The sequence below is a fragment of the Pezoporus flaviventris genome, unplaced genomic scaffold (assembly GCF_033815535.1).
Source record: "Pezoporus flaviventris isolate CSIRO_AGI_PZ_B2104156 unplaced genomic scaffold, CSIRO_AGI_Pfla_v1 ptg000036l, whole genome shotgun sequence".
In the NCBI taxonomy this organism is placed as follows: domain Eukaryota; kingdom Metazoa; phylum Chordata; class Aves; order Psittaciformes; family Psittacidae; genus Pezoporus; species Pezoporus flaviventris.
This window is the reverse complement of record NW_026892584.1, coordinates 29,173,849-29,194,273: the sequence shown is the minus strand read 5'-3', so window position 1 is coordinate 29,194,273 and position 20,425 is coordinate 29,173,849. Positions and strand designations below refer to the sequence as shown.

Sequence of the window (20,425 nt, the reverse complement as noted above, 5' to 3'; positions counted from 1 at the left end):
TACAGGCCTCCAACTAGACTCCGCCCCATAGACCACAACTCTCTGGCTTCTCTCCTTCAGCCAGTTTGCAGTCCACCTCACTACCTGATCATCCAGACCACACTTCCTCAATTTAGCTGTGAGGATGCTGTGGGAGACTGTGTCAAATGCTTTGCTGAAGTCAAGGTAGACCACATCCACCGCTCTGCCATCATCCATCCACAGTGTTATTTCCTCATAAAAGGCTAAGAGATTGGTCAAACATGATTTCCCCCTGGTGAAGCCATGTTGACTGCCCCTCATAACCCTCTTATCCTTGATATGCCTTAAGATGGCACCAAGGATAAGGTGTTCCACCACATTTCAGGCTGTAAAAATGAACAATAATCAGTAGTTCTGACCACATAAATTCTGAAGTGTGATAGTATCTAGCAGCTTAGTGCGACTGGCAACTTTCCACCCCATGTGGAATGTTAATAAATGTTCCTTTTTTATATACTAAAAAATATTAATGTATTAGAAGTATCACTAATGTGTATATACACATTTATAAATATAATCTTAAGAACAGACATTCAACATCCTGTATGCCCTGAGGACAGAGAAATGAAAGTTTTAATCAATGAATGTGGCTTATGCTTGGATCTTAATAAGCAAATAGGAAAGAAAAATCAGTAGTAAAACTGCAGTATGTTGCAGATTTATTTTCCCCTGGTGCTTCTTCAAAGACCCTGCATGTTCCCATTAATTTAAACATGGCAAAAATTGAGAAGTATACTTTTTCCACTGTTACACTTCCTCTAGTAACTGCCACAGTTGCTCATCTACGATCTATCTCAAGCACTGCAAGGCTCAGAATTACACTGTTTTGGAAGTGATTTAAAAAAAATAACATTATTCTTATCTGCCAGATTTACTATGGTATCTCAGGTATCTGCACTGCTTATATGGTTTATACACAAATCAGATAAACCGCAACAGGTTCTAACAAAGAAGGAATTAGTTCCTAATTACTGTTCCACATAAACTCCTCAAGGGACTACTAGATATCAACAGTTAAATCTTGTAATATCTGTATGAGGAAGTGTTCAAACTGGGAAAATAATTCAATAAAGAGTAGAATAAAGACACAGTTTGGTTATTTTTTTCCTGATTAATTAACAAGTTTAGCCATTCCAGACACTTGTAAGATATGACAGTTCCTACCTGTTTCTGTTTCAGGATCTGAAATAATTCTGTACATTAGACATACTACTTTGACACAGCACCACTTATCAGGCCAGTTGTTTGAATAGCGACATGAAAGAATGTTATTCTAAAGTCTTGAAGATTCATGTCTATGTAACCAATTTATCTTCGAGAGCAGGTAGTTATGGAGTTTTATGGGTATGGAACCTTAAGGAACTCTTGTGCTTCTCCTTTTGCTTTATTTCATGAAAAGGCCACAAAAAAGCTGTTAAAATTGAAATACTCGGCTGAAAACTAAATACGACGTGCTGCTGCGTGAAGCCTTGTAAAGTCTGAGGTTGTCATTTCTAAGAGAGCTCAGAGAGAATGCTAACATGAAACTATCCTTTGAACTTGCAAATAGTTAAGGTAAGAGCTATGAAAGCTTCTTCCAGGCAGTGTGTTTGTGACAAGAAAGGATTACAGAATCACAGAATGCTTGAGATTGACCCCTGGAGGTCAACTGGCCACTGCTCAAGCAGGGTCACCTAAATTCTGTTGCCTAGGACTGTCCATATGGCTTTTCTCTGTTCCCAAGGATGGAGATTCCACAATCTCTTTGTGCAACCTGTGCCACCGTTTGGTCCCCCTCACAATTAAAAAGTGTGTCCTTATGGTCAGACAGAAATTCCTGTTCAATTTATGCCCATTGCCTCTTGTCCAGTCACTGGACACTACCTTTTTTGTACCTTCACGTATTCGTACACATTGATGAGATCCCCCAAGCCTTCTCTTCTCCAGGCTAGAGGGCCCCAGCTGCATTTACTTTTCCACATGGGAGAGATGCGTCAGTCCTTTAATCATCTTAGTTTCCCACAGCATATTAGTAGCTCCCTCAACATGCATGGGTGCATCCCACCAGGGCCCATGGACTTATATATGTTAAGCTTATTTAAGTACTCTAAACAGATCCTCTTCCACCAAGCGAGTTCTTCCTTTCTTCAGATTTCCCTCAGGTTTTCCTGCTCCAGTGGAAAACTACAGAGAGGGTGATCAGACATTGTAAAAGGCTGCACATAGATGTGGTGGAATAACCACTCCTGGAAGTGTTCAGAAACGGTGTAGAGGCAGTGACATGGTTTAGTGGTAGACTTGGCAGTCCTGGGGTAATGACTTGATGATCTTAAAGGTCTTTTCCAACCTAGCTGATTCTACGATTCTAAGTAACTTCACACCTTTTCTCAGCAGGATCAGCCAGGTGCCTACTCTCCTCATGTACACACCTGCTTTGCCAGAGCAATAGCTTTTGTTTCTGCTTTTCACGCCTGCTTAGCTGCAGTTTGTGTAAAACGCCTACGTATTTTGTAAACGTTTACCTTTTAAAAACGTTTACAAACACCAGCTCCCGGGAGCCACCTCCCACCTCCCGAACACGGCCTTCGACAGACCGAAAACCACCCCGCAGGGCGGGGCCTGGCTTCCGTTACGGCTCCTGCGGCAGAGCGCCACTGGCTCGGCCAGCGTCCCTACCGCAAAGTCTTTTGGGATTTTAAGTCCTCCGCGCCTTCTTTCCCATGTCAGGGCCGTCGCTAGTGGACTACCTGTCCCACAGAGCCTTGCGGGGAGGGGGGCCTGGCGCCCGGAAAGAGGTGCTGGCAGTTGGTGGCAGGGCGGCTAGTTCAAGTTGCCATGGCGGCGAAGTGAGGCGGTATGTGGAGCCCTTGGTCGTGCTCAGGGAAATGGTCAGCTTCGCCTCGGGGAGCTGTCGCTATCTCCTGTAGCTGCTGTGTGGTGAGGGCTGGGGGTGTGGGGAGGGTTGAGTCGGGGGCTGCGGCTCGAGCGGCTGCGGAAACGTGCTGCGCTGCCGCTGGGGGCTGGTAGGGTGCGGAGGTGAGCGGCCCTGGGAGCCGCGGCAGCCGGGAGCCGCGGCGGGAGGCTCAGGGCCTGCCAGCCGCGGGGTTGCAGCCCGTGGGCCTGACGGAGACGCGGCCGTCAGCGTGTCCAGCGTTGTCCTGGGCTTGTCCAGCTGCCCCTGGGGCTTTCACTGACCTGTCTGGGGCAAGAGATTCCGGAGGCCCTCAGAGATGAGGTCAGGTGTTAGTGAAGTTCGATACGTGCACGGCGTAGGGAGGACTTGCAGAGGGAGTTGGTTGGTTGGTTGGTCTATAGTATGAAGGAACTGTTTTCTGTGTCGTGATGCCGAAGAGGGCTGGGAACGCGGTGTCACAAATTGACAATAAAGTGTAGGACCGGTGCCTGCTAGCACGATGGTGAACTGTCACCCTGTCGGACCACCTTCCTGGTTTTTGAAAACTTCTCCTAGCTCAATTGGAAGCTCTTAAGGCAAGGACCTTCCAGTTCTAGAATGGCTATTGAATGTTTTTGTCATGCTTAGTCTTATCAGTAAGACTTCAAATATGCCTTTAACTCTGAGTTAGTTACCTGGTGATAGATTTGTCTGCGTGGAGCTAAACAAATAAAAACACTTGAAGTAATCAGGTTGTCTATACTCAGTTTATCTTTTGTTTACTCAAGCTGGAGAACTTGAAGCTGAGACTGTCACTTGTACTTGTTTGCTTTACCCTGAGTATATCTTAACAAGACAGTCCAGAGTGAAACTGAAATGTTCCCTTTCCTACAGTGAAGGAAAATACTGGGTACTAGTGTTTTTTCTGAGTGCAAGAAATTATAAGTTATAATCTGTTTGGGTACACTGAACTAGTAAAAGACAAATGACTCTCACTGTCAAGTAGATTGTATGATCAAGTGCTGAAATCAATCTAGATTTTTGTAAAAAGTGATAATAGGCACATTTTAATTTAAATTAATAGACATATGTGCATATAGAGTATTTGTACAAATTTCTACATATATTATGATTTTTTAAAAATGTAAAATGAAATTTTTATAATTCCTTTAAAAATGAGGATGTTGCTGTCTACAAAACAAGACTTCAACTTAAAAGTGCTTGTGGTTTCTCTTATGTTGCTCGTAAGAACAAAGAGGAATGCTACTCAACTGTAAATAGGAAGTTTTCTTCAGACAAAATGTCTTTCTGTGTCTAGTGTTTCCTTTCATTTTTTATCTTGTTTATGAGCCTTTCTTCAGTGCTTTGGCTACTAAGTATCTTACTGAGCCTATTTTTGGACAGCTGAAAACAAAACCATTAATATTTTCTTTTGTGAATCTTCATTTCCCTTTTGTTTTCTCCAGTGTCATAGCTTTTCAGTAGTTTGGGCTGTCATGGTTAATATACTTCTCAGAATGATGTTTTCAGAAAATAACTCAGCTCCTGCTTTTCCATAATTTCTATCAGTATCTATCCCTTTTTCTGATATTACAAGTTGTCATACTTGTCTAACTGTTTAACAAATTTGGTTCCTTATTGCCATATCCATTGATTTGATATCAGCGGAAACATTGCCTTTTTTTTCTTAGTCTGTTTTATTTTTCCTGCATATTTGTGTTGATTAGTCTATAACTTCGCAGTTTTCTTTCCCTGCTTTTTAAGGAGCAGCATTTGCCTTTTTCCATAATATCTCTAATTCTTGAGTCATTAAGATTCATTAAGTTCCATAATATCTCTAATTCTTGAGTCATTAAGATTCATTAAGTTCTTAGATTTGCTTCAGATATTTAGTTACTTGGGGCTATTTGTCTTAGTTGGCCCTGGCCATTCTGTAGCAAGTAGTGTGAGGTAAAGGGGAGTGCTTCTGCAGACCAGAACAATTAATAAAACTCTGATGTCCCCAGTGTAAGTTTGGGGGGAGAATTTGCTTTGGGCTATGGTCTTATCTGGGTACTGAACTTAGAAATAGTGAGACTGCATCTTTTGATTTATTTCTGTCCTAATTGGCTCTGCCTCTTGCATCTTGGCACTGCTTGATGGTGTGAACAAACATAATAACTGAGGAACAGTTGGAAGATCTGCTTCAAAAGTACATGCTGCTGACTTGAACCAGAAAGGCTAGTGTAAATGTGGTCCGACTGTATGAAGTTGCTTTGGGAATATCGTGTAAGTCAGAGACCGTTCAGTTAAAATCTGGTTTCAGCATTCATAACTTTTTCTGGTCTTCCTATCTAGGTTTCAAGATACTAATGGCAGATTCATCTAGTGATTCAGACAACTTTTTTAGGGCTCGAATAGGAAGGCGGCCACCTTTGAGAGCATCCCACAGCAGAGCTCGGAACTATGGGGCGGAAGAAGTTACAGAGAAGATCCATACTTTAGCAAGCACATTACAGGTTGTTTACAAAATATGGTTTTAAAGTATTTTATAGAGTTTGCATTTCTGTAACATAAGGGTCAAATTTTCATTTCTGAAGTTGTGAAAAATACTGTAGTGATGGGAAACATTGCTTTCTGTGCAAACCAGAAAGGTTTTAGGGAATTTTTTTATATTGCCTTTGAGCTGAAATATGTGGTTTGTTACACTTATATAAAGCTGTTATTTAAGACAGTAATAGCATTGTTAGAAGTAGTCACCTGTTCGGGAATACTGTTTATAAAATTTGCCAAGTGAATAATGCCAAATAAAATTTGTCAGATTCTCAAAAAAGGCATTATGTTTTGTAGCAGAAAATTCCAGCCCCATCTTTGTTGTCTTGCACTGTTTAAAATTGCCCAGTTCATGAAAAAGTACATATGTAGGCAGTTAATTCCCTCATGATAGAGCTTACAATTAAAATATTTTCTATGTGTGGAACATCACAATAAGAAGCAGTATTTATAAACTTGCAAGAGATCCATACCTAAGTAGGAAAAAGCATTCATCTAATTCCTGCTGCTTCAGTGGAGACACTGGAGGAAATATGTGAATCTGTACTGCAAGTGGAAGGAGACATTTAGTTATCTTGATGCCATTTACTGCTTCAGAAGTCATTGCCATTCCTCTCCAGCTGACAGTTCTGAATACCTAGAGTGAGTGAAACTTATAAAACTTCAGTTTGAAGCTGTGGCCTTACTGTTGTACTGTAAATGATAGTGACCTTTTTCTGAGTTTGTGTTTTTTATTTATTTATTTTTTCTCATTCCCTTTGCCATGCTCTATCATAGAATCATAGAGTAGTTAAGAGTTGAAAAGGACCCCAAGATCATCTAGCTCCAGCCCCCCTGCCGTGGGCAGGGACACCTCACACTAAACCATCTCACCCAAGGCTCTGTCCAACCTGGCCTTGGTTGGAGGGACAGGGATAGAGCATTCACAACTGCCTTGGGCAGCCCATTCCAGTGCCTCACGACCCTCACAGTAAAGAATTTCTTCCTTATATCCAATCTAAATTTCCCCTGTTTAAGTTTTAACCCCTACCCCTTGTCCTATCACTACAGTCCCTAATGAAGAGTTCCTCCCCAGCATCCTTATAAGCCCCCTTCAGATACTGGAAGGCTGCTATGAGGTCTCCATGCAGCCTTGTCTTCTCCAGGCTGAACAGCCCCAACTTTCTCAGCCTGTCTTCATATGGGAGGTGCTCCAGTCCCCTGATCATCCTCGTGGCCCTTCTCTGGACTTGTTCCAACAGTTCCATGTCTTTTTTATGTTGAGGACACCAGAACTGTACCCAATACGCCAAGTGAAGTGTCATGAGAGCAGAGTAGAGGGGAGGATCACCTCCTTCAACCTGCTGGTCACTCTCCTTTTGATGCAGCCCAGGCTATGGTTGGCTTTCTGGGCTGGAAGCGCACACTGCTGGCTCATGTTAAGTTTCTCGTTGACCAACACCCCCAGATCCTTCTCCGCAGGGCTGCTCTGAATCTCTTCTTTGCCCAGCCTGTAGCTGTGCCTGGGATAGCTCTGACCCAGGTGTAGGACCTTGCACTTGACATGGTAAAACTTCATAAGGTTAGCATCAGGCTGCCTCATAAGCATGTCGAGGTCACTCTGGATGTCATTCCTTCCCTCCCGCATATCAACCGAACCACGCAGCTTGGTGTCTTTGGCAAACACCGTTCAGCTGAGGGCACACTCAATCCCACTGTCCATGTTAGCAACAAAGATGTTGAACATGACCGGTCCCAACACCGATCCCTGAGGGACACCACTCGTTACTGGTCTTCAGCAGGACATTGAGTCATTGATCACAACTCTGTGTGTGCAGCCGTCCAGCCTGTTCTTTATCTACCGAGTGCTCCATCTATCAAATTGTCTCTCCAATGTAGAGACAACATCTTCATATTCTGGTTACTTGAACAGGATTTTGAATGCTTAGACCCTTTAAAAAGCACTTGTATTAGCATTTTACACTGATAAAACAATAATAATAGGGGCAACAGCAGTGTTTGAATAGAGGAAGTTTCTGGTTTGACTTTTCTTCCTCAAACTTTTTTAAAGGATACCAACAGAAATCTAAGACATGTTGACCATTTGCTGGGACAATACAGAGAATACAACAAGGAACAAACTGAAGTGATAGCAACTGTGAGTAATCTTCAGTTTATCTTGACTTCTTAAATCTTTTCTGCTAATAGCGTTCATAGCTGGAAACTTGTTAATAATGGACAGACTATATCAAGAATTAGGTAGATAGAAAGTTTGCATATTTATTTGAGTGATCTAAATCAAACTATATTAATATGTGACATAATGAACCTGGCAGATTTTGTAGTTTCGTTACTTTTCTGGTTTCTAAGCACCAAATAGATTATTATGATATGCTACCATGTACAAGGTGTATAGCTGAAACAGAGTATTAGGGAATGTGTTTCTTTTGCATGAATAATTGATAATATAAAAGCTATATTTCAGCAGGAAATTACATTGTGATCATACTGGTGAAGTATTTTTTCCTGGCATTCTACAAAAGCTTCTGAATCTCTTGACCAGCTTTATCTAAATTGCAGAAGGGGTGAAATTCTCATAAATAGCAGTCTTCTACAAGCTTAAATACAAATGTCTAGACAGAGAAAGTAAAACAAATTAGTGTTGGTAGGGCAAGAGAGGTTTGTAACTTAGTTGTAAACAAACTGTAGCAGGTGAGCAGGTGGAACTTGGAACAGATACATGTGAAATGTAGGAATATTTTGCATGTGAGGGTAGAGAGAAAGAGGAATAAAAGCAAATATGTGGAAAAGACTTGTTTCTTCAGACAGCTTGCTTTCAAAATCGGTATGCACAAGTTCGCATCGAAGTAATCTGGGATATTATATGCCTTAAAAGTATTTTTTTTCCTTCTGTTTGAATGCTATGTATGTCTTTATATGCTCTGCTTAGGTACTGAATTTGTGGAATTTCTGGTGAGTGGTAGAGCCATTTAAGCTTCTCAGTTTTTAACAAATACTGGTACTGGAACTGGTAGTTCAAGATTGTTACTCTAAAAAGATGTTCTATTGGGAAACATCAAGGTGAGCAAGACATCGCTTGCATTTGGTTTTGACTTAATGTCCATTCTTCTTAGTCAGTGCAAGGTGGCTTTTGATTATGGCTCAAGGAGAAATCTAGAGACACTAACCGTCTCCTGCTTGAGCTTTAAATAATAAAGTAAATTCAGTCTTCTTAGTAAAATTAGTAAAGATAGCATATTTCTCTGAGTTCCTGTTCCCTTTTTGAAGCAAAGTTTCCACTCAGTTGTCTTATGTACTTGATATGTGGGAAGAAGCAGCTGGGGTGAGTAAGCAGTGAATCTATTTTCTCTATATAATAATTATTTAAGAAAAACTTGAATAAATTTCTCATTTGGATGGTGATGTGTTGTTTTTTTTTTTTTTTCACAGTAATAGTTGGTCCAGCACTTCTACCATATTAAACAAGATTGTTTATCTAAGAATAATCTGCTCCAAATGGGGAGTATGTTTAGGTTCTGTTAGTTGTGCTGATTGTAATGTCTAATCCTTGAATTCTTTGTAATCTTTTCCTTTAAAAAGACTTCTTCAGACCATTGTATAGCATATTTACATTTATGAATTGGTGGCTGTTGGGCTGCTGTGGAGCTATTTTACATTCTAATTTATAAATTAGTCTCACTATCCCACTTTGAGGTGCTCAGTGTCTGATGTGAATCAATGCAAAACTTGCTACATAATTTACAGGGTCAGGAAGACTTGCTGTTCAGAAATTTATTTCATTTTTGCTATTGCTAGTACTCTAGTGGTGGGAACATTGTACTTTCCATATGTGCTCTGTTCTAGAGCAATGTTATTTTCCTGCTGACTTCACTGTTTTGGAGAGTTTTGAAAGTAATTAGCCCTTGAGAGATATGTTTCCTTTGTGGTTATCTATTTTTTTTTCTGATGGCACTGATATTTGTCTCTTTTAATTTTATATATATATATATATATATATATATATAAATATTAACCATGCCAAGTGCAAGGTCCTACACCTGGGTCAGAGCAATCCCAGGCACAGCTACAGGTTGGGCAGAGAAGAGATTCAGAGCAGCACTGGGGAAAAGGGCTTGGGGGTGTTGGTTGATGAGAAAATGAGCATGAGCCAGCAGCGTCTGCTCGCAGCCCAGAAAGCCAACCGTATCCTGGGCTGCATCAAAAGGAGAGTGACCAGCAGGTCGAAGGAGGTGATCCTGCCTCTCTACTCTGCTCTCATGACACCTCACTTGGAGTATTGGGTACAGTTCTGGTGTCCTCAACATAAAAGGACATGGAACTGTTGGAACAAGTCCAGAGAAGGGCCACGAGGATGATGAGGGGACTGGAGCACCTCCCATATGAAGACAGGCTGAGAAAGTTGGGGCTGTTCAGCCTGGAGAAGAGAAGGCTGCGTGGAGACCTCATAGCAGCCTTCCAGTATCTGAAGGGGGCCTGTGAGGATGCTGGAGAGGGACTCTTCATTAGGGACTGTAGTGATTGGACAAGGGGTAATGGGTTAAAACTTAAACAGGGGAAGTTTAGATTGGATATAAGGAAGAAATTCTGTACTGTGAGTATGGTGAGGCACTGGAATGAGTTGCCCAGGGAGGTTGTGAATGCTCCATCCCTGTCAGTGTTCAAGGCCAGGTTGGACAGAGCCTTGGGTAACATGGTTTAGTGTGAGGTGTGCAGGGGTATTGGAACTGGATGATATTAAGGTCCTTTCCAGCCCTAACTATTCTATGATTCTATGATATTAAGGAAGGACCAAAATGTTAGGCACCTTTTTGTACCACCTAGAGGGAGATCCGACATTGTGTATATTTCTGCGAGAATAAAGCAGGAATTTAACCCTTGTGTACAAGCTTCTGTTAGGGAAAGGAAAGGCAACCCTTTAGAAATAGATGTTTTGTGGATTGTCAAATAAACGTGTCAAAAGCAAGTGGCTGAGAACCAAAATTAGCAAATGTAATTTTAGAAAGTAAGAAAAAATGGGGAACTTGTTTAGGAATATAGTTAGTTCTGAACTTTAAAGTTTGAGATGGCTGCCCTTTTCTTGAAGTATAGCTCGTAAAAGTGGGGCTTGATATAAAGCTTCTTAGTGAAATTTGACAGCTATATGTCACATTGATTACAGATGGAGCTGATAGAAAAATGCCAATGAAAAGAATTTCTTTGAAGTTATTTTCTGGATTTTGCAGAGCTGGCAAATAGGTCTTAGTTTGGTTGTAGAAGACTTGTTTTTTCTTTTGAGTTTTCCTGGTGTGTTGCACCACTGTTGTAAGAAACTTGATATCTGAAGCCGCCAGTGTTGTAAAAGTGTTTTGCTATAGTTATAGGAATATGACATACAAGATAATGAAGAAAAGCTGTTATTAATTCCTGGCTTAAAAATAGTTTTGATTCTCTTAATTACTTTTTTGAAAAATAATATTTTACATGCATTTTTTTCATCAGTCTGTGCTCATATTTCAGTAAATTGCAATTTCTCTGCAGTTAAAAGAAACACTGGAACAATCTATAGGTCAATTAAGGAGCCAACGATTAACCCGGAACTCTGAAATGAGAAGTGCTTCTCTCTCAAGCTTATATCCTAGTGATCTAGATGGAGGAGGAGTGTCAGGTAAAATACTTAAGGTGCTTGAGTGTGCTTAAATTATGTCATATAGTTGTTGTATGGAAAGAAGAAGTTAAAAATATAAAGATAGTGGTGTGAAAAGTTGTCATTGATTACTTCAAAGAAATTGGGTTTAGAAATTTGCAGGACCTTATGCAGCTGCTGGTTGGGTAAATTCTTGCAGCTTTCTATTACATAGTCTTTTCTGCTGGTATCCCAAGAGATCTAATGATTCTTTCAGTAGAGAAAATTGCTTGTCCCCTGCATGATGTATCATATGCATGGTAATGAGAGTTGTAGACACATATAAGTTAAAGCTAAATCCAAAAGATATTGCAGATTCTGAAGCTTACTTCACAGCAAAAGGGAAGTTAAATTTTAAATGCATAAGATTATGGATGTGTGGATGAAATTATGTAAGGCTCAGCGAAAAAGGAAGAACTGTACAAATGTATAACCTACAGAAAAGTAGCTTTTTTCTTGTACATCTCTCTGAAAATTCATTATATTTTAGAACAAAGTGTATTTGGGGGCTGCATTCCTCCCAGAATTGTAGTAAATTTAGTAAATTTACTAAAAATAATGTTAGTAAATTTAATGTCTTTTAGTAGAAAGCTTCTGTAAAAGCTGTGTAGTACTGTAGTTTGAAGCTATAATAGATAGAAAAAAGTAGAGCAAAAGCTATTGCTTGGGCAAATAAAATTAGAGGAAAAACCCTATTTATTCCTCGGAGGAACAAAGAAAACCTCCTTCTTACCATCACATACATGTATTTCAGAAACACTTGAAGAAGAATCCTGAGAAGAGGTAAAGGATATATAAGTATGCCTGTGCATTTTATGTAAATTTAGTAGGAGTTTTGTCTGTGATGTGGCTTATAAGTATATTGGCAAGGTGAAACGCACTTTTTGATAAAGCAAAATGAAAAACTTCCCATACAAAGTTTTGTTTTCCTACTTCTTTTTTTTTATCTCCTATCTCATAAAGGGAACCGCCACTTCCTGCCTACTTCTCCTCTCAGGGATTATGGAGACTCACAGGGCAATAAACATCGAAGGTCTAGATCTGCAAGTGTTCGATTTGTCAATGAGGCAGATAATTTTGACCAGGTACAAAGCACTAATGGGAGTTGCCTCCCAAACAGGCAACATGTGGTCACCGGGCTCTTTGTTTTTCCCATCAAATAAGGTTATTCTGATGATGCAGCTAAGAATGTTTCAGTTATGAAATGTGCTTTCAGTGTTACCTGACATACATTTTCTTGTGTCTGTCAGTCATGTCAGTTTCATGCAAATCATTATAGAGAAAAAGATGCGGATGGTAATGATATCAAAAGAAATGTATGAAAATAATTGTACTTTTTAAACTACATATGAGAAATAAAAATAATTTCTGAATATGTGATTAACGTTCATGTACATGTTGAAATCCAGTGTGGCTATAAAGGGGACTGTTCTGCTTTGGTAAATGGCAGAAGATCTTAGTGCTTTTGCTGTTTACTTCAGGATTGCCTGGATTGATTTTTGAACCAGCTAGTTCTCCATCTTAATTCTAGGTCTGATCTGTGAGTGGGATAATTTGACCCCATACTTCAGGCAGATGATGCGAGGAGGAGAGGATGTGTATGGTACTGGTAATTTTCATACCCCTCAACTTGTGTCTACTTGCAGACTCTTCAGAAAAAAGAAATTAGTTACTTTAATGGATAAGATCATAGACTTTCTATATCTTACATATAGAGCGGAGCTTTCAGCAGATAGACCTACTTGAGTGAATCTCTTTCTGTGGACTAATTTGTCCAGGAGAAATGTATAATGACTAATATTAAAGCAGCTGATGGTGAGATGTTCATGTTGACTTTATTAAACCAGTCTCAACTTCCAAGTAATTTTAGACTTAACGACAGTACGTTAAGTTGACTTTTTTGGAAGTCTTGAGTGCCACAGAAATTCCTATACTTCTGTTTAACCCTGTTTCATTGTTCCTTTCAGTCTGCTGCTCCCTTCATTCATTCATCCCCCAGGGTTACTGTGGAACTTTATCCTTGGAAGGAAATAATGTTATACAGAAATCTTTCCTCCTAAGCTTCTGAAAATATTCAACCTATTTTAGACTACTTCTAAATATTCTATAAATATCTTTAAAAAATTTGTTCAAGGCAGTTCCTGCAATGCATACGGAATTTCTAGTTTCTAGGTGTCCGTCAGGGCTCAGTATTGGGGCCAATGTTGTTAATATTTTTATTGATGAGCTGAATGAGGGCATTGAGTACACTCTCAGTAAATCTGCAGGTGAAACTAAGTTGGGTGGGATTCTATTAAACAACTAAGTAAGCAAATAGCTCAGTTTTCCTGTTTTGATGATTATTACCAGTTTATTCCTTATTCTTGTTCTTCAGTGGGTGAATATGGCTTTACTAGATCATTAGCTATTTTTGTAAGAAGAGTATAGTGCTTTAAGGAATGGTGAAGCAGAGCTAATAATTGATTATGACCATAAGTAACAACTGAGGCAGAGAGGAAGCATTGTTGTTTAACTAAAGCTGTGACTTTTTCTTCTTTCTGTAACCACAGTCCCTTTATTCACATTCTGACTGCTTCTAGCACAGGTAATTTTCCAGCTGAATGTGCTTCTAACACATCTGAGTTTCCTTCTTAGGCTGATAGGTTCTGAAAATGTGCTGTGGTTTTCAAAGTCTCTTGGGTCAGGTTGAAATTTCTGGTTAGTTGCACAGGTGAGATTATAGTGCCTGTATCTGAATGTTGATGGCAGTCAGCTGGGCTGTGGAAGATGTAGGTTTAAGTCTTGGTCATAGAAAAAGGGGCTATTATAAACTAGGATTTTTTACAATGATGATCATGGCTACTAAGCCGTTGGCAGCAGTAGGTTGGATTAGGATGGATTAACTGTCTGTTTTTATCCCATGAAGTATAGAAATTTGCTTACTTAAAAGGTTTAACTATAAATTGGAGGCCTGCTGATTGGGGAAGATGAGAGGTATTAGAGAGGAAAATAGATGTGGTGTTTTTTTTTTTTTTTTTGTTGGAGGTTTTCTGTTTGCCTTCCCTCCCTACCCCAGCCCAAGCTCTGGAAAAGCATTCTAGAGTATGTAAAGTCTTGGGCAAGGTAAAATATCTTTCCTCATTGTTCTGGTAGCTCCTGAATACATTGTAGTGTTCTGCTTGGTCACTTCCATCTTTTTATAGCAATATGTATAGCTGGGCAGAACTTTGTTTCACTTACGCTAGCATTTATTAGAAGGAAACGTGTCTCTCCTGACTTCACCTGTTCTGATCTTTCATCTTGCTTTGCCTTAGGTTGAAAAGATGGTGCAGTGTCAGGTAACCAAAATGACCAAGCTGTGAATGATAGAAGAAAACCCCATAGTTGGGAAGCTTGGTTTAGCAAATAATGTACTGAATATTAAATGTCAGAGAGCAAGTGTTGTGAAGGGTTGTTTGAAATAGAGACATGCAATTCATGGAATTTTGTGGTGTTGATATATTGTAGGCTATTTTTATCTGCTTTATTTTAAAAGGGTATATATGTATTTTAGGAATATCACAGATACAAGGGTTCATAAGCCTTGGCTTAATTTGTGTACTTTGATTTACAGCTGCATTCTTTCCACCAGTCTCTTCGAGATCTCAGCACTGAACAACTTCGCCTAGGAGATGACATCAGTCGGGAGTTTTCAAGAAGAAATCGGTATGAAGAGAATATAACTCCATATGAAGAATAGTGTGGAACATAATTGTTATGCTTTTAAATAATGCTTAAACTTTATTCTTCTGTATTTAAAAAAATAATTTTGTGAAGAGCAGGGGATTACACAAGATTTAGATGAAAGCAGTATTATATACTGCTTGTTTCCCATCATCTTGTGCAGTATTTATAAATGTAGATAAGACCCATCAATTCTGATTTGTATAGGATATGTGGCTTTCCTCCCCTTCTAGATATATGGACAAACCAACAAGGACTCGGGAATTTCTTTTATTATAGATTTGTTCCTTGTTTATTCTTGGTACTGGAGTCTCTTGTGAACAAGCTCTTATGCAGGCCATAATGCTTTTCTGAAGTATGTACTGTCTCAACATGTGGTGCTTTGTCTAATAGCAATAACGGGAATTGGTCTGCTAATTCCTAGTAGGAACTGCTATTCGAAAGCACTCTGTAGACCTGTTCATAATTTTATAGTTGTTGACAGCCTTTCAACCTAGATGCTCTTTATCTTCACTTGAGAAATGCAAATACTTTTTATCATGACTTTTTTAATTGAGGCTGGTCTCTATGCTAGGAATTTAGAGGCTGTAGAAGAAATTGAAGTAGCTTAAAGATCTGGGAGTTTTTCTGCTTAAAATTATCATAGTTGATATTTAGTTTTTGTAAGAGTATTTTCTTACCTATATTTTTCTATGAAGCACTGAAGCTGAATTAAGAAAAACTGTAGAAGAATTGTCTGGAAAGCTTACTGAGTCCCAAAGACAAGAAACGGTGAGTGTGACTCACATGAAAAGGTGATTTTTTTTTAGTTATATAAACAGGACATGAACTTCTAGTTTGGTTTCTGTCCTGGTAATCAGTGCCACACATTGGTACATATATCTGAACATGGTCTTATCTAGGCTACTATGGGTTATCAAAATGCTACCTTTACATAATGAAATCAGCAAGATAGACAGATTTTATATTCCAGGTGCTTGTTTAAAGTAAAAGCAAGTGCTTTACAAGTGTGTATATAGTGAAATTTTCTGTTTCAAAATTCATAATCTTGGGGAAAGCTGCTTTTTAATTTTGATCATGGTTCCTCCTTAGAGTGCATGAAGAAACTGTGATCTGTTATTGTACATTTTTGAGATCCTTTAGTACCTTTCTGTGTTTAGGAATTCTTCTAATGACATAATTTAATTCTGAATGATTACTCATTTGTGAAAGTGAGCTGGGTAGGAGACACTACTTTTCTGTTGTTTTATTTTTTTTTTTCTCATGACTTCCTCATGCAAATTTGTGCAGGAACTTTTGTCCTTAGTGTCTTTATCTTTTTGCTTTGGAGTTGTTTGGTCTTGTTTGCCTTTTTTTTTTTTTTTTTTAAAATCTCCTCCAATACTGCCATCATATTTATATTCTACTATATGATTCTTGGCAATAAATTGTCAAATTGATTCTTGATATCTTGACTGAATGAGTTCATGGCAGAAACATTATTTTCAATTCGGGTCTTTTAGGTCTTCATTTCCCTAGGGACATATATCTAAATTCTTACAGCTATAATGTTCAGTATATTCAGTGATGTTTGCAAATTGTCTCTATATATAAGTATGTGGGGTGATAAAGGTCTAGTCACTGCAGTTGTTCTGAGTTGCTAGTTCAGAATTTATTTTAATTAGACGTTACAATTCTTAAAGTATTTTTGATGCTGAATCTGAATACTTCAAGCCACACAACACAATCAATGCATATTAATTTTACCTTTAAAGGGAGCTGTTTCCACCCTATAGGACATCTGAGGTGATAACACAGGCATAGTTGGATACTTAAGCACTCTCCATGGCCTTGCACTTGAGAATCTGTCTGCTTTTGACATAAAGATTGCAGGTTCTACGATTCCATCAAAATCTCTTACCTAAATGTTTTGTGAGATTCCTTATTTCCTTTAAGAGTTTGGATGTTTGGTAGGGGAATGTTCGCATAGAGTTATAAACAATTGAAAGAATGTTTATTTACTTTATAGTTACATAAGATAGCCATCTTTGATACTTTGTTGCAATCTCCTGGTATAGAAGCACATCCCAAATAGTACAAAAAGCTGATCTTTATGCATAAAAAGCAACTGCACCGAAGCACAGATTTGTTCAAATTAAGTAGATGCTTAATTGAGATGCTACACTAACCTTCTAATGGCATTAACCTTTAAGTATCTACTTAATCGAAATGGTGCCATTGGAAGGTTAGTGTAGGCTGTGTACGAGAATAAAGACAGCAATGTCAAGTGAAATGGCTTTCACATGAGGTTTGTGTTGGCTGTGATACCTTGGAAAGCCAGGATTATTGTCAGATAAGTAACTGTCCTTCAGAAAATCTAATATAGTGGCACTTCACAGGTGACTTGTGAAATGTATGTCACACATCTTTGCCCTGAGGGAAAAGTTTAACAGTATTTGAAGTGACGTGTGAAAGAACTTTGCTATTTTTGTGATACTTCTGTTTCAAGTCTGCATTGATGAGAAAATAGATCAAAACGAGAAAGGCAACAAAAATCTGTTGGAATAGATTTCAGTCATCAGGACTTGTGCACTAGAAATAACAGTGGAGGGCTGAAAAACAGGAAAGAAACTCAAGAAGTAGGATGCTGCTTTTGTAGATAAAGCATCCAGCATCTTCCACAAGATTATATTTAGCTGTGTGACTGAAACGTCACCCTGGTTTTAAACAGGGCATTCTGCTATTTGTATTTAATTGGTGGTGGGGGAACGTTCATAGATTTTGCTGCTACAGCAATGTCAGTGTAGTAATTCAGTGCTAGTGTTTCATTTTAAGTAGAACCTCTGTACTCTTTGTGCTGTTCTTCAGTGAATTGCTTGTCTACACCAAGGCTTTTGGTAAGATCCAGAGGACAAGATACATACTGTGATGGTAGAAATGGCCTGAGATAGAGTCTTTTGGAACAAAGGAAGTGAATTTTAGGGTTTCTTCTGCGTGTGCTAATTAATGAGTTGACACTTAATTGCTTCTAGTTGTTTTGGTTTTTTTTCCTTCTTTTTATCCCAGTTGTTGTGTGTCACAGAGCCTGTGACAAACTGAGGAAGGTCAAAGAGGCTACAAAAGCAGGAAATATGTTTCCCACATATTTCCCACATATTCCCCCATATTTCCCCCAAGAAATATGTTTCTTGTGGGAGATCATGTCTACACCAGTGTAGACTGAGTAAATGTTATGTTGGGGGAACTGTATTGAGTGGTGCTTTCACTGCTTTGTGCAGCAAGTTAGCAGAAAGATTCCAGGAAAAAAAGACAACAAAAAGGCCCCACAAAACTGTAAAAGAGAGTCCAGTGCATGATTTTTAATCTGTGCACTTTGTAACAATGACTAAGCAAACTTATATTTGGCATCACTACAGGAGCAAAAATATTAAACCTCTTAGAGTAAGTCTTGGTCTCTAGAAGAGAGTTGCATAAATATAAAGCGGCTTCTAAGAAAAATGTTGAAGAATGGAGGATAGACCGTGGAAGTGATCTACATACCCTTCAGTTGTGACTTGAAATAAATTCATTAAAAGACATGAAGGAGATCGAAAGACAACTGATATAACTAGTATTATTCTTTATAAAGTAGGCTAAAAGTAGTGTTTAGGAGACTGCCTTTTGTTTAATCCTCTTTTTCAGGATTAATGCTAATTTAATATTTATATTAAATATTAAATATTAAATATTAGTAAGCATTTGTCTACTAGAAAATACTTTTCCTTCTGAAGAAATGTTAATCAGTGTGGTACCTGTTCCTGTATCCTAAACCAACTTTCTTTAATAGTCAACCATTCTGTATGCCAAGCTCTACCTTAGAATCATAAAATCATAGAATAGTTAGGTTTGGAAAGGACCTTAAGATCATCTAGTTCCAACCTCTCTGCCATGGGCAGGGACACCTCACACTAAACCATCTCACCCAAGGCTTTGTGCCAACCTGGCCTCGAACACCACCGGGGATGGAGCATTCACAACCTCCCTGGGCAACCCATTTCAGTCCCTCACCACCCTAGCAATAAATGACTGATTACATGCAGAAAAGTCTTCAGTCTTTTGAGGAAATGAAAGTGGGCAAATATCCAAATATCTTCTATTTTGGAATATTCATGAACAACTTTTTTCTAACTATGAGTTAGAAAAAATGTTCCTGGAATATTCAAAATTGACAGACCTTGGAAAGGATAAAATAGATTGATTACAGTTGAAGTTCTGGAAAAAATAAACATCCAGGAGGATACATCAGACAACACAGATTTATCAAGAAAAATTATATTTGTATCATAGAAGTAATTTACATGAATGAAACACTGTTTTTCTGTGTCTTCATGCATAGTTTTTTTTTTTTTTAGAAAGAATTTCATATACTGTTCTAGTAAGCTTTTCGGTAAAATGTGATAAAACTAGTTCATGAACTGTTAGTGAAGTGAATTTTATGTGGTGCTACTCTTCATCTGGTTTTCTCTGAAATTTTTGTTAATAGTCTAGGTGATGCAGTATAGAGATGCTTCAGGTATGTTGGAAAACAGAACTGAAATCCTGTATCCAGTCCTGGAAGTGGCTTAGAGGATAGAACAGGGGTTTAACATTTTTTTTTGTTTGTTTGTTTGTTTTCCTAAGGGTGATGTCTGTAAGTCTGAAATCTCCATGCGCCTGACAAATTTAATGAATGCATCTTTTTCAGTACCTTGTTAGAAATAAGATAAAGGTTGTATTCTGGAGGGAGGTGAAAGTTAGAGGCAAGACAAATCACTTGATATCTTGTAGTTAGTAAAAAAGTTACTTTCTTATTCATTCTGCATCAGTGACAACTTGCAATGAATCTTGTCTAGTGCTGCCTCATGTCATGTCACTTGACTGAGTGTGTGGTGAGCTAGACCTGTGTCAGTGAGGAAGTTACTGATCTCCTCTTGAATGTTTTCTTTGGGGGTGATGTTACTTTTGGATGTTCTCTCTAATCTAAATTACACATTTTCTTTATAGCTGTAGTGCTCTCTTGCTTAACTTCACTTGAAAGATATGTGAGAGGGCTGAGAAACCTCTGCCTTCAGAAACATGTAGCCAAGATTTTTTTAAAATGTAAAAACGTAACTTTCTTTTAGAGATATATGGAGAAAAGAATGACAGCTATTTCCCAGTTTTCAGCAAAGATGTAAAAAGTTTAATGCCAAAGTGCTATTTTCTGTTCCAGCTACATAGTATCATTGTTTCTCTTAGCAGGAGTATTTTCTAAATTACAGAAGTAACATTGAGGAGTAGTTTTCAAAACAAATACAAATGTTGTGATGTGGTCCTTATTTTTGTACATTAGTTTTTAGTAAGTTATTATTCTGGATTATGGCTGCAGAGCTTTTCATAACTTATACGACAGAATGCGGTTTGTTGCTGTACATTTTTTGAGCTTCTCCTGAGGTTTTTAAGAGAAAATACAGAATTCCAGATTTTTTGTTGACGATTCATCTAGCTTCACAAACAAGAAATGTTTTCAAATGGATGTATTCTGTTGTAAAGCAAGACCATTCCATTCTTTAAACCCGATGTACTCATGCAGCCCAGACCACAAATGTAACCTTTCTGTTAATACACAACTATGTTGCTCATGTTAAAATTTTCTGTGC

General features: G+C 38.5%; 1 protein-coding gene across 11 annotated transcripts in view; it reads left to right on the top strand.

The window, feature by feature from the left end:
• Positions 1-2,723: 2,723 nt before the first annotated feature.
• Positions 2,724-20,425, top strand: part of CEP128 (centrosomal protein 128) — a 140,504-nt gene continuing 122,802 nt past the window's right edge. For 4 of the 11 annotated variants that reach the window (XM_061463736.1, XM_061463733.1, XM_061463741.1 and 1 more), the window contains exons 1-8: positions 2,725-2,937; positions 5,231-5,391; positions 7,476-7,562; positions 10,943-11,069; positions 12,051-12,172; positions 13,055-13,087; positions 14,680-14,771; positions 15,488-15,560. In XM_061463736.1, the coding sequence (XP_061319720.1) occupies positions 5,245-5,391; positions 7,476-7,562; positions 10,943-11,069; positions 12,051-12,172; positions 13,055-13,087; positions 14,680-14,771; positions 15,488-15,560 (681 nt within the window). In that variant the 5' untranslated portion in view covers positions 2,725-2,937; positions 5,231-5,244. Of the gene's footprint in view, positions 2,938-5,230; positions 5,392-7,475; positions 7,563-10,942; positions 11,070-12,050; positions 12,173-13,054; positions 13,088-14,679; positions 14,772-15,487; positions 15,561-20,425 lie in introns of all 11 variants that reach the window. The other 7 variants (XM_061463739.1, XM_061463740.1, XM_061463737.1 and 4 more) reach the window with 5 other exon arrangements.